Source organism: Tursiops truncatus, chromosome 11 (assembly GCF_011762595.2).
Source record: "Tursiops truncatus isolate mTurTru1 chromosome 11, mTurTru1.mat.Y, whole genome shotgun sequence".
Taxonomy (NCBI): domain Eukaryota; kingdom Metazoa; phylum Chordata; class Mammalia; order Artiodactyla; family Delphinidae; genus Tursiops; species Tursiops truncatus.
Genome location: NC_047044.1, coordinates 40,195,147 through 40,208,722, shown reverse-complemented (window position 1 = coordinate 40,208,722; position 13,576 = coordinate 40,195,147). Strand labels below are relative to the sequence as shown.

General features: G+C 38.9%; 1 protein-coding gene across 6 annotated transcripts in view; it reads left to right on the top strand.

Annotated features, from left to right (window-relative positions):
• Positions 1-13,576, top strand: part of NAV3 (neuron navigator 3) — an 839,545-nt gene that overhangs the window by 671,437 nt on the left and 154,532 nt on the right. Inside the window, exon 1 of one of the 6 annotated variants that reach the window (XM_073788383.1) lies at positions 6,102-7,922. The exons of the other annotated variants lie outside the window; for them this stretch is intronic. Within the exon in view, the coding sequence (XP_073644484.1) occupies positions 7,406-7,922 (517 nt within the window). The 5' untranslated portion in view covers positions 6,102-7,405. Of the gene's footprint in view, positions 1-6,101; positions 7,923-13,576 lie in introns of those variants that run through there. 6 annotated transcript variants of the gene reach the window in all.

Below are 13,576 nucleotides of genomic sequence, written 5' to 3'. Positions count from 1 at the left end.
TTAGAAAGCTATAAATTGAGTACCATAATTGGAGAAATGTAGATGAGAGTATACTGGTGGACCAGTGATGAGAGGATGACAGTCATAGGGAAGTAGGCCAGTGACAAGAGCAGAGCTGGCATACCCTGACCTTTCTTCTAATGATCTTGCCTTCTAATCCCTCCTTGAGCTACTTATTCTCCTGTTCATACCCTACATCTGGGCACCGTCGGAATCTGCAGCTTCTCTATAATCTCACTTCCATGCATCCCACTCTTGCTGATGACATCCTCCTATCCTTTCAATGCCCTTCCTTTCATTCTCTGACTCTGACACTGGTCCTACTAAGATTTGCAATTTATTGATCCCACCACCATTACTTACCCTCACCAAACTCTACATATCCTTTCTTCCTTCCTTAATCAGATGAATTCCTATAGTGACTGAATGTGATTTTACTTTTACATATACCCTTTACTCCCTTACACCTCTTTCACTTCATTGTTCTCATTGGATGAAACCACAGACCTAGTAACATTCAGGTCTCCACCTAGTCCATACCAGCAATGAATGAACCTGGAGAAAAACACATCACGTGTTGATGTGATTCGCTTTACATTCATGGCCACCAACTTCAAGTGAGTAGTTAATGCTGCCCGGCAATCATTCTGTATTTCTCTGGCGCATTTACTCATTTTTTGTCATCTAAGAACTTGAGATTGTTCTTAGATGACAATTTTATACCTTATCTCTTCTTTACAAAGCTACAGTGCCACTTCTCCCATCCCTTCTCTTAACTGATGACCTTGATGTCACTAAAAAAAATTTAAGCAGAGAGAAAAGAATTTCACAAACCCCTGCCACCATATCTACCCATGTACGGCATTTTATACCTATTTACTTCACTTTTCCTTGGATTACTTTCTTTTCTACCTTATCTCCCTCTATACCAAACCACTCTCTTTAGCCCCACAGGATGCTGCCATCTCTGTAATCTTAATTTAAAATAAAACAAAACAACTTTCCTTGACCCCTTCCACAGCTTTCTTTCTCTATCTAATTTCTCTTGTTGCTACTATATTCTGGCTCCTAGGGAAACCACAGACCACATGCACACTTGAATTTAATGCCACGTCTTAGACTAGCCCTTAGAATATTTCTTCAAAGACAGCATGAGATATGAGCAGGTAAGTGTTCTAGGAAGTAGAAAAAATTAATCCTGGCCTCTGCACTGCCGTTATTTTGTTGTTTGCGTTGTCCCTTAGTTCCCTTTTTTGTGAGGTGACTGTAGTGATGCTTAATAAACTCAGGATTATTGTGAGATACGGTTTTATTCTTCCATCCATCTTTTCAGTAATCATTGCCAGGTACGTTATAAATGCCAAGCATGCCAAGGATTGGGAAAACAAACATGACTAAGACATGAGTTCTCCTATGGAGGAATAAGAGACAAATAAACTTTAACACCACAAATAATTGAATTACTAGATTTATGGGAACAACTAACTTAACTGTAAAGATTTATACAGGGCCTAAAAGAAGATCACATGTGTGTATAGGAGAATTCTAATGGGTAAAGAAATCAGGAAATAATATTTCAGGAAGAAACAACTTCAATGGAAGTAATTTGAAAAAAAGTTTTACTTGTTATTTTTGTCTGTTTCTTATTGTAAAAATGGGTACTTTTGGGATTTTGGTAGCTCAGTGATTTTCAATGCCAGTTTCAATGCCAGTGCTACTGTTGAAGCCTTATTGCTAAAGGTTGCTGTGGGGACCTCAGTGGGGAGTAAATCTGTCCTGTTCCCCAAGTGAAGTAGCCTAAATAATAGAGAACTCTGATGGAGTTAGTCTTGGCTGGATAAGATCCAGGTTTTGTGAATTTTTGAAGCCTATACAATTTGGAGGAGCCTGGAAATAATTTAAAAAATACAAAGTTACATTGGCTCAACTAAGTTAGAAGCTCTGTTTATTAAACACCACTGGCTTCACAGTAGACGTACCTTGATGTCCTGGTATCGTTTTGCCTGACCAGCATCCATTGCTGCATCTGCTCATAACAGCCCCTTGATTTTCTTTTGGGGAACCATAGCCCCATCAATCTCTGTTCACGTAGTTCAAATGAAATTGACCCAAGCAGATCCAATCAGAACAACCCATCCCGTTGACCACAGTGACTCTTTCAGGAGTGGACAACTGACCCAATTCAGTTCAATCAGAACCAATGAGAATCAGTCTCAGAACTTTTCCTGGCTGTTAGGAAAGAGACACTCCGTTTTTCCACTAGACCTGAAGCTAATCAGAAGAAAGCTTGGAGCTGCTGGCAGTTACCTTCACCCTGGAGTGAAACAAACGTAGAGAAAACAGAACCTAAAGCAGAAGAATATTAGCTCAAGGTCTTTGTAGAAAATGTCTGAGCCCCTGAACAAGCCACGTCAGAGACTCTGTCTCTCTCCTTCCCTGCACTTTTCTGTTGTGTTACCCAGGGAAATCCCTTTTTGTACTTAAACAAATGTGAAAAGCATCCCTATTGCATGACCTGTGAGATGCATGACAGGTAAAGATCTATGATACTGTTAAGGAGAAAACTTGAATAGTCCACATTGAAAAGCAGATTTGTTAGGAGGCTTAGCTCTTTACATTTCCTCTATGCAGTAACTCATTTGAATTTATAAGAACAGTGTCTTCACGATTAAATGGTAGCAGAAGTTAAAAACGTAGTTAAATTGTGGTGTGAAGATAAGTATCAGAAATGAGTTACACAATAAAATGGCATATGCTGGAGAAAACTCAAGACTTTTACAATTTGGAGACCTTTTATCCCTCCAAAGTCTTTATGTATCTCTCTCAAATTTCCCATTATTTGTCATGTTCTTAGGGAGGAAACTGTGATATTTACCCAATCTGATGATGGTGGGTCTGTTAATTATTACAGTCAGGTGATATGCATTATATAATTTGTGACAAAGACCGAGTGAGCTTCTTGCTTCCAGCCTATCCTTAAGATTCATGCCATGACCTCAATATTACAAGTCCAGCTGAACTGATGGTTTAGATTTTACTGCTTTGGCTTGGATTTTATTCTCTCATTCATTGACAAAAAGAATCTGGCTTCAGAAACCATCCCTTTCATCAAGTGCCAAGAGATCCTGCCAAATGCAAAGTGAGCTTTGTTTTTCATTCCACTGGAATCATTCAGAAAGTTTTTAGATTTTTTTTAATACATAGGTTCACACATGCCCCTTGTTTTGCATAAGACCGTCTACCAACATGTATAACATTTATTTAATCCACTTTTTAACCTTTATCTAGAATTTATATTCCACTGAAAAATGGTGATAGATGCCAGACTGAATCAGAATCAGTGAAGCCAATATGTCATTTGTAAAAAAGTAATTAAATAATTGGATGAATTCAGGAAATCATTTTAGAAGTAAGAATTTAAATTGAACAGAGAGATAAACTAATGGTTACATGTGTTTTTTTCTGACTTCCCAGACTTTGTATTGAATAATGGGAAGTATTTGGTATTTAAGACCTGTGTAAATGATCACTTATTTTGCCTTTATCTTGGGTGTTTATAAAGATTAAGATGATCAAGCTCAGGTCATTTTAAATCAGTTTAGATCTTTTACTTAAATAGCTACTTTGTAATTATGTTTACTAAAGAGCTCAAAAGCATTCCTTTGCAGAACATTATAGTAGCTCTACTTTATGTGAGGTCTTGGCTAAATTAGAGCGATTCACATTTTCAGTGTTGATTGGGCGTATTTGTCTCATACACCGAGGCTTCCTCCTCCACCTTGTGTAACATACATTTCTGAGCATGCTCTCTGGAGCCCGCGAGCCACAACTGCTGAAGCCCACGCGCCTAGAGCCTGTGCTCCGCAGCAAGAGAAGCCACTGCCATGAGAAGCCCGTGCACCGCAATGAAGAGTAGCCCCCATTCGCCGCAACTAGATAAAGCATGTGCGCAGCAACAAAGACCCAACACGGCCAAAAATAAATAAATAAATAAATAAATCTATTATAAATAAATAAATAAATCTATTAAAAATAAGTAAATAAATAAACGATTGAATACAAGTAAGTATAAATACACCCATGTATGAATGTACACCCAAAGCAAGCAGAGATAACTGCCTCTAGAGAAGCAATAACTGGGTTCCCTGCTGTTGTTCAAGGTAAACTTAAGGACCCATGTAGTTGTTCCCAGGGGAAAACTACAAGTTGACAATATCTCTAAACAAAGAAACAAGCAAAAATGCCCTTTTGGTGCTTTTCTCTGTTCGGGTTATATCTTCAAAACAGCCAGCCTCTCGCTGCTGTCTCCACTGGACTTAGTCCCTTCCTAAATTCACCCCTACAGCTGTGTTATACTTTTTACCCAATGAATCAGAATGGACCATGTGATTTCATTTGACCAATGACATGTGAGTGGAAAAATGACATGGGCCATTCTTGAGCAGAAGCTTAGGTTTCTTATCTCTTTTTCCCTCTGTCATGATATCAACCTATCCTAGACTGAAGTTGCTCTTTCAATATGGGTCTTTGTATAAAGGGTACCTGGATCAGAGCCACAGCCAACATAGAGTGGACATTAATGTGAGCCAAGTGCATCTTTGTTTCTGTAAGCTGCTGAAATTTCTAAATCATTTGTAAATACAATATAATGTAGTCCAAGCCAGAATTTCTCAACCTTGGAACTATCAACATGTAGTCTGCATAATTCTTTGTTTGGGGAGTGGGGTTCCTGTCATTATAGGGTGTATAGCAGTATCATTGGCTTCTACCTCTCAGATGTCAGAAGCACCACACCCACCTTTGTGACAATCAAAACTATCTTCTGATACTGCTGAATGTCCCCTCGGGAGGACCCAGTTGAAAACCACTAGTCTCTAGTCTCACTCTAGAAGTTCTCAAAGTGGGGTTCGTTCGAGAGCTAGCAGTATCTATATCACCTGGGAATGTGTTAGAGATGCAGCATCTCAAGCCCCTTTCAGACTAACTGAATGAGTAGAGCTGGGGCTGGGGCCCAGCAGGCTACGTTGTATTAAACCCTCGGAGAGATTCTGAACATTCAAGTTTGAGAACCACTGGTCTAAGCTGACTGGTACACAAGTATCCTTGTATAAGGAGAGGGCATCTTTATTGCTTTCACTTATAATGCTCAAGTTTAACTTTTGATGCCTAAAGCGTAAGAATTCCATTTTTTGTGAATCTGTAAGACTTTAGAGGATGCTGCTTGTGTCCTTTAGTGTAATACATATCAAACACATTAAAGTTTCATAACCTTAACAAATTTACTCTAGTCTTATAATCTGCTGATTTACTGGATCACAATAACTCCAAATGAAGAAAAAATCCAAAGTGAGGTAGCATCTTGATCTTTTGAAAAACACTTTATAAAATGATGTTTTTAGAAGGATAATTGTCAGTTTCTATGATTCAGCCTTTGTACCCTCATTTTATTTAAGCACATTTTGTATAAACATAGATTATTTTTGAAGAATGAAGAATTGAGAATCAGTATTCATAATTCACAGGTTTGTTTAATTGCAAAAATTTTTATCACGAATGATTGCCCTTCCTTCCATCTAATACCCTTTTACATATACCCTTGAGCTTGAGCATAAGGAATAATTAACTTTGCAAAGTAAGTTGTTATCATATGTAAAGGTATAGGCAGTGTACATTATAATGCTAATTTACATAGTTAAAAGACTGAGCATTCCCCCTAGCTGAAGTTAGCCACAGGAGGTTAAAAATCAGAATTAATTTGATGATATTAGCTCAGAAAATGCTACGGAATTATATCAATTTGAATGACACGAATATTTTAATCTATTTCTCCTTGCTGCCCCCTTTTAGTGAGGAATGTTTATGGGCAGAAAAATCTGAAAAGCTTTTCCTTGATGCTCTTCTCATTAGCTCTTAGTGGTACATGGTCTCTACTATACCTGATAAGTGTTTTAAAAGTTTTCCTAAAATCAGAATTTCAGGATGGTAATTATAACCAGTACAAGATAAATATAAGAAATTTACCCTTTAGGTTTTCTGCTTTTTATCAAAATATTAAAGAGCTGATTGTACAGTAATAGGTTTATGGAATAGACTAAGAAAAATGCTCTATGTCAGAAAACATAATATACGTTTTATGGGTTTTGTCACATCATTATCTTCAATGTACTTGGCCATCAACTTTCAATTATACGCTTTGAGTGAAAATATTCATTCTCAAAAAGAAAAAAGAAAAAAAAACGTTGGAGGTTTTTTTTGCGCTATTGTTGTATAGGAATAAATCTTGATTTTTATTGTCAGATTAGGATTGTACTAGATATCTTCAGAATAAAAAGCCCTTGGATTTGTTCTTTAAAAGAGGAGGTGAAGTCTTTCCCTTTAAAGCATTATCTGTCTGCCGGCGGAGAGTGTCACGCTCCGTTTTTTAGGTCCTTTACACTCTTGAATTTGATTTGTGCTTTTACAGCACAAATCCCAACATTCAGAAGACAGATCTGCCTGCTTCAGCTGCCTGCAGCTACAGAGAATTAGTCTGTCGTTCTCTGTCGTGGAGTGTGTGTTATGTATGTGAGTGAGTGTGTATGTAGTGTGTGTGTGTTTCTCTCCGTATCTGAGGCGGGGTAGCCGAGAGTGATTTAAACATGCATAGGGTTAATCGTGGAGCATCTCATTCAGGCTTGGCTTTGAAACCTGTGGCATGCTAGGCTGGACAGCCGCTTCTGTGCCTCTGTTTTAATTTAGCAGGATGTTTGCTGCCATGGCAGCCAGCAGCATCCACTGCAGCAAGGAAGAGCCATAGATCTGAGAATGCAGGTGGAATACTAAAACATGAGAGGCGCGTGCAGGGCTGGCTTCAGTGCTTAGTCTGCTCTTACGGGGCTCTGATGTGGAGGCTCTACATGCTGCACCCTGTCAGTTCCTCTAGAGTAAAGGGCTGCAGACCCAGATAGATCAGTGAAGGGCTGGTGAGAGGCAGGGAAAAAAAGCAAAGCCAGAGACATCGCTGGTGCTTCACTACCTCGCGTTTGGGAATACAGAAGCGATAGAGGGAAATGTGGACCCATCGCCCTGCTGAGACATGTGATTGGATAAAGACTGGAAAACGTAGTTGGCTTCCTGTGCTACTTTTCAGCTGGAGCAGTGTCTTTGATGAACTCTTTTCTGCTTCTGATATATACAAGCAAAACGTTTGTAAGTACTGCTGATGAGGGGCATGACATGGCAAGCTGAATTGTGGGCAACTCATTGATTGTACTATAGCTCTAGAATCTAACGTGAATGTTTGAGCCTTGCCTGAGCTTTTATTGAAGTGCAAGTGTTAATTAAAACCAAAAGGGCCAGTTGGCATCTCAGTGCAGAAAGACAATATGAAGTCCAATTGAAAAAGAAGAAGCCAGTAAGGAGAGCCATGCAGCGGCCAGCTGAACTCTCTGTGTTTCAGAGCAAAGTAAGGCCAAAGGGAGCTTGCCTTCAGAAGCAAAAGTCTCTGACCAATCTGTCCCTCACCAGTGAGGGGGAGAGGCGACCCACTGTGCGCATTTCCAACTGGTTTGGAAATGCCGCCAAGGCCAGCCAGAGAGAATCCAGCTATGCAGAGAGGCGCTCTCTGTCCAGATTCCTGTCAAGGTCCATGCAGTCCCTGTACCACACCAGGGGCCCAGGGGCCTGGAACCTGCTGCCCACCAGCCATGCAGGCAGTGAGAGCTTAGAAGAGTGGTCTTCCGGAAAAGGCTTGGAAGGTGAGAGTGATGAAGACAGCCGGTCCGAAGATGAAAATGTGTCCTCCAGGCCTGGCAGCATCGGCAGGAGCTGGGCCGAAGAGGAGGGAGAAAGCTGCCTGCGGGAAGGCACAGCTCATCTGGACGAGGATGTGATCCTAACAATGCTGGGCGACCTGGAACAGGCCCTTTACACTGACTTGTTAGGTAAGTCGGGTCTGCTCCTAAAAGGAGGATGGAATTTTCAGAAGCTGCCTCTTTGCATAAGCCAATAGCTTCTGTTCTTCTGACTGATGGTTTCGAAACCGTAGTTACTCAAAACAATTTTAAATTCCTTGTTTCTTGAAATGATTGTCTTCAGAAAACTGAACTGTGAGAACTAGTTGTAAAGTGTATATGGAGAAAGTAAATAGCAACCACCTGCCCTGGGCATTATTGGCCTAGAGTCTAGTACACTCTAGACATCCATAAATAAGTGTTAACATTTTAAAACTCCAAATTTGTTTTTTACTTAGTCATTAACGGGGCCTATTTATTCAACTTCCCTCAAGGCGACCTCACCACAGATTCGGAATGAAGAATGAAGGACCTCGTGGGTAAATTTTTTGTATAGTCAGGTTTCTTCTGCTGCCTCAGTGGTGTCTGAATAGATGGCCTTGTTTGTACCTCGGTGACAAGTACCATACATTCTAGTTATACTTGAAATGCAGAGGCCTCTTCTGACAGCTTTACTCACTTACTTTTTTTTGAAGTGTTGGGCAAAAAATACTTCTGAGTGTGTACATTGTAACTATTTAAATTACTATGTAGATGCAGGTGAACTGTTCTGATACTTTACAAAGTAGGCCTGTTTGATGACATGATTCTTAGGAGTAACTTCTGATAATAATCTTTAATTAATTAGATATGACAATGTCTGAAGTAATTCTTCAGTCTTGCCACCTGCCTGAATAGCTAAACTGTATACGTTTTCATTGTTATATCTAATTTCAGCGCTCTACTGTAGCATATTTATATCATACGGTGCCTTCTTCAAAAAGTCATAAGCATTAAACCATTGACCACATCCTCTTTTATGTCAGTGTGTATTTCCACAAAGGACTTCATATAGGATTCTTTAAATTTGAAAGAATTAAACCAGACTAGTGATCCCTTTGTTTCTGATTCATACAACTGAAGCCAAATATAGGTTTGTTTTTATTCTCTGTGTAGACCCTCCTGTTACAAGAGGTTTTATGAGATTTTCTGGAATCTTAGTGAACCAGCTTTAGAAGAAGAAAGCTTAGAGAGACAGCAGAGGTGAATATCGCTCAATTTTTCTTGTTAGTTTAGCTTTAAAAGAGTAATGTTTCCACAGTTGCGGGAATAGTGATTTCTGAATCTGAATACACCAGGTGCTCAGACACTGAATATTTACTTCTTCACCATTGTGTGCTTTCCGTGATGAACTGCTTCTCATAAAAAAAAAAAAAAAAAGAAAAAAAAACTCTGCATGCAGTACAAAGGCAAGAGGGGGAGTCTTAATCCTTAAGAATTTTTTTCGTTTCTTGATCCTCTGAAACGGTAGAATCAAATAATATTTGTCCTTTGCCTTGAAAATGGTAGCATTTATCTTGTTCTAAGTACCTCTTATGTAAGTATTTTCAAAGATATGACCAGAGTAAAGTCCCCTGAAAGCATGTGTTGGTTGTTCTGTTAAATGATAGCATGCTGTGGCTGGGTGTGTATATGACATACGCCTGTTTGTACATAAATAACTTGGAGCATTACTGTCAGAGGGTCATCTCTCAGTAGGTGTCTGTGTATTCCATGGTTTTTAAACTGAGCATCTGCTAATTTATTTATGGGATTATTCTCCTTAAGGCTTTTTTCTCCCCCAGCATATGCCAGTATTCAAAGATGCAAATGAGAAAGTAAGAGGAAGAGTTTATTCAAATAGCTCTGATATGAATAATCATATCAGGATAATGAAGCATTGCAATGCAATTCCCTAAATAATGATGCATGTTAAGTTGGTAAATATATCCAAGCCCACAGCACACAAGAATTGCAGGATTTCTGCTACGTGCTTGACTAGGTTCTGCTTCTGACTCAAAATGGCTTCTTCCAAGTTAGTTTTTAGGCAAAGTTCCCTGAGTTCAACTCTTTATTCTTGGATATCCTAATAAATCAGACAGAGTAGGGTCTGTGCTATAACTATATAGGAGAATATTTAAAAGGTAGTGGTAAAGCTGTTAGCCATATTTTGCTATTTTTCCCCCAAAGTGTCTGGTTTAACCTGATGAGTTGAAAAATTTTCTATCCAACTCACCTTTGGGGTCATCCACAAAACTAGGGTGATTTCTCCAAATAAATCAGGCAGCTGTACTCTAAAAAATAACATTTGTAATATAGCTGGTGTAGAGGACATAATTCTCTGTGAATCAGGTTCATTCATATGTAATTTGATTTCCTCCTAAAAGATGACAAAGGCTGGCAGTGTTATTAATTACAGTGTGTGTAATTAAAGCTTGAAAAGTAAGGGCAGGACTGCACAGATTAAATGGTCTGTCTGCCATTAAGTAAAAACGCAAAAGCACCAAACTGAGCCTGTTACTCTGTCCTAATAGAAGAGATGTTACAAGCAAAGAGAAAGTAGTTTGCACTAATGTGAAAAACTCAAAGCAAATTGCAGAATATGCCGTTCTGGAAAATGTGTGTAAGCCCTTACTATTTTGTCTGACAGGAGGCTTCTTCCAGGAATAATAGCTAGCTTTGAGATTATAAAAGTGAAAGGGGATACATTTTTGTGACTAAATTTCTCATGTGCATTTTTCTGCTAACTTTTATTTGTTACTAAGTGTTTAATGGTATTTGCGCTTCTACATTTGGCCTTTTCACAGTTGTGATTGCCTCCCTGCCCCCATTTCTCTATTTTTTTATGGGATTTGGATACAAATTTACAGGATATTTCAGGCTTGTGCAATCCTTAGGGGGGGTTGTAAGTGCATTTAACTTTATCTTGCCTTTCATGGGTCATTGAGAACATTTGCTGCAAGAAATTTTGATTTGGTTATTATCTTTCCTGACATGAATGAGGCAGCAATTATGTTTTGCTCAGTAAGTGTTGGGAGGAAAAGGTCCATTTGTCTGATTGTCATGAGTGGTGCAGTGTCATGAGTAGATGTCATGAGGAGAAAAAACAATGGAGAGAGAGAGAGTGATGGTTCTGAAACATGAGGGAAGCTGTATAAAGAAACACTGGATTCAATTGGAAGAATCCAAGGATCTAAGATGCCTGTTGGATTGGAAGAAGGAAATTTAGAAGGAGATAAAGAAGGTGTTAAAAAATACTGAGTGAAATGGAATGTCGGAAAATACACTGTTCTTAAAGTTTATGTAAAAAAGATATTGACAGTAATTCAAATATCAGTGTTACTAATATTATGCAATTGGCAAGTAGTTGAGATGCAGCTTGATTACAAAGTCAAAGTTCTCCCCAAAGGAAGGGGCTAGGAGATAGGAGATAGGGAGCTTGTAATGGTGTATTTTTGGAACTTGTGTAAGGGCAATGACTTGCCTTCCTTACTCCCTCCAATAAAAGTCATCTCAGCACTTTCTCCTTTAAGACTTTTCTCTTACCATCACTTAGAATCTTAGGCTTCTCTACTGTGTGAAATCTTAGATAAACTACTGTATATTAGCTTTAATGTGTCTCTAGTTTGGTCTCATCCTTCACTGTTACTTTTGCCATTTTAAGTAAAATCTCTTCTTCACCTCTGCCTTTCCTTTGACTGTAATGATATTTTTTTCTGCCCTTCAAGATTTTCCTTACAAAGCCTTCTTTTTCTTTCAGCCTACTGCCAGATTGTTTGGAAATAAGAGGTAGACTTCTTTCTAGCCATTTCTCAAATATGCTGTGTTATATTTATGAGGAGAAGGATGGGAAGAATTTCCAGAGAAAATATAATTAGAGTCTTAAGGGTTATTAACAGTTCTGAATTTTAAAATAATGTTAATCTATGAGGTTAGAAATTGTATGACTTGAATTAGGGTTAGAAAAGTTGTGCCATGTACAACATATTCTTATTTCTTTTTTTTAATTTCTTTTTTTATTGAAGTATAGTTGATTTACAATGTTGGGTTAATTTCAGGTGTACAGCAAAGTGATTCAGTTATACACGCACACACACATATATTTTCTTTTCAGATCATTTTCCCATATAGGTTATTACTAAATATTGAGTATAGTTCCCTGCGCTATACAGTAAGTCCTTGTTGTTTATCTATTTTATATATAATAATGTGTATATATTACTCCCTCCTCTGCCACCTTTCCCCTTTGGTGACCATAAATTTGTTTTCTCTGTCTGTGAGTCTGTTTCTGTTATGTAAATAACTTCATTTGTATCATTTTTTTAGATTCCACCTATAAGTGATATCATATGATATTTGTCTTTCTCTGTCTGACCTACTTCACTGAGCATGATAATCTCTAGGTCCATCCATGTTGCTACAGATGGCATTATTTCATTCTTTTTTATGGCTGAGTAATATTCCATTTGTGTGTGTTTGTGTGTGTGTGTGTGTGTGTACACACACAGGGAAGTTAGGGAAGTTTTTCAGTACTTTCTAAATCTGAAATAATAATACAGTTATTAAGCATTTCAATCATTCAAATAATTGGTAAATTAAAAGGAAGAGATTTGCAGACTGGCAGCAGAGTGGTGGTTGTTTTGGCAACCATTCAAGATGAAAGATAATGAACAGTATAGTAGTGTTTGGCTGAAGAAGAAATTAGCATTTGTCTTTCTGAGTGGCTGCCATGGTAAAGTGATATAAAATTATTCATTTGGTTTCAGAGCCATTGCGACCCCTGGGTGGAAGTTAAATGGGGGCAAATCATTATTCGTCCTCAGAATTGTTTTTATAATGAGACCTAATTGGCCTAATATTGGAAAGAGTCACCTCTTACTGGAGAGGAGGAAGCCTTTCCAATCTTGGAGGTTTTAGGCAGAGACCCATGGCCACCTCGCTAGTGACACAAAGAGTTTTCCCTCATTGGCTGAGAGGTGAGGCAAGACAATCTCTGAAGTCCCCATCAACTCTAAGATTCTACTATAGATGTTAAATGTGTGCATCTGTTGTGTGTGGTTTTTTTTTTAACCTGGCGTGAATATTGTGGAAGAAGAATGAACAGGTTGAATATCTCCCTGTATTCTTAAAACTGATGGTAGATATGCATCTTGACTTGTCAATGTGACAGTTTTCATACTGGAATTTAATACATGCCATTTTCTACCTTCACTTTTCCTTCTTTTTTTCTTTTCCTTCCATCCCGTCTGCATTCCTTTCCCTTCCCTGCCATCCCCTCCTTTGCCATCCTCTTCCTTTTCTTTCTTTCCTATACCTTCTCACCCCTTAATCCATTCATTCCCCTTCCTTCCTTCCCTTTTTTTTTCCTTCTTTCTTTTTATTTAAAATTCCTCGGGCTTCCCTGGTTGCGCAGTGGTTGAGAGTCCGCCTGCCGATGCAGGGGACGCGGGTTCGTGCCTCGGTCCACATGCCGTGGAGCGGCTGGGCCCATGAGCCATGGCCGCTGAGCCTGCACGTCCGGAGCCTGTGCTCCGCAACGGGAGAGGCCACAACAGTGAGAGGCCCGCGTACCGCAAAAAAAAAAAAAAAATTCCTCATCACTGGACATCCTCCTGAGTCCAAATTGAACAGAATTAAGACTGTGTTTCCTCTCCTTCCTTTCCATGTTGTTCTTACTATCCAGATTCACCAATTTCAATGGCCACTGGCCTGGGAATTATTACATGGCCATAAACAAAATGGTTTAATGGCACCTCTGCCCCCAAATGACAGATAGAGGTTGAACA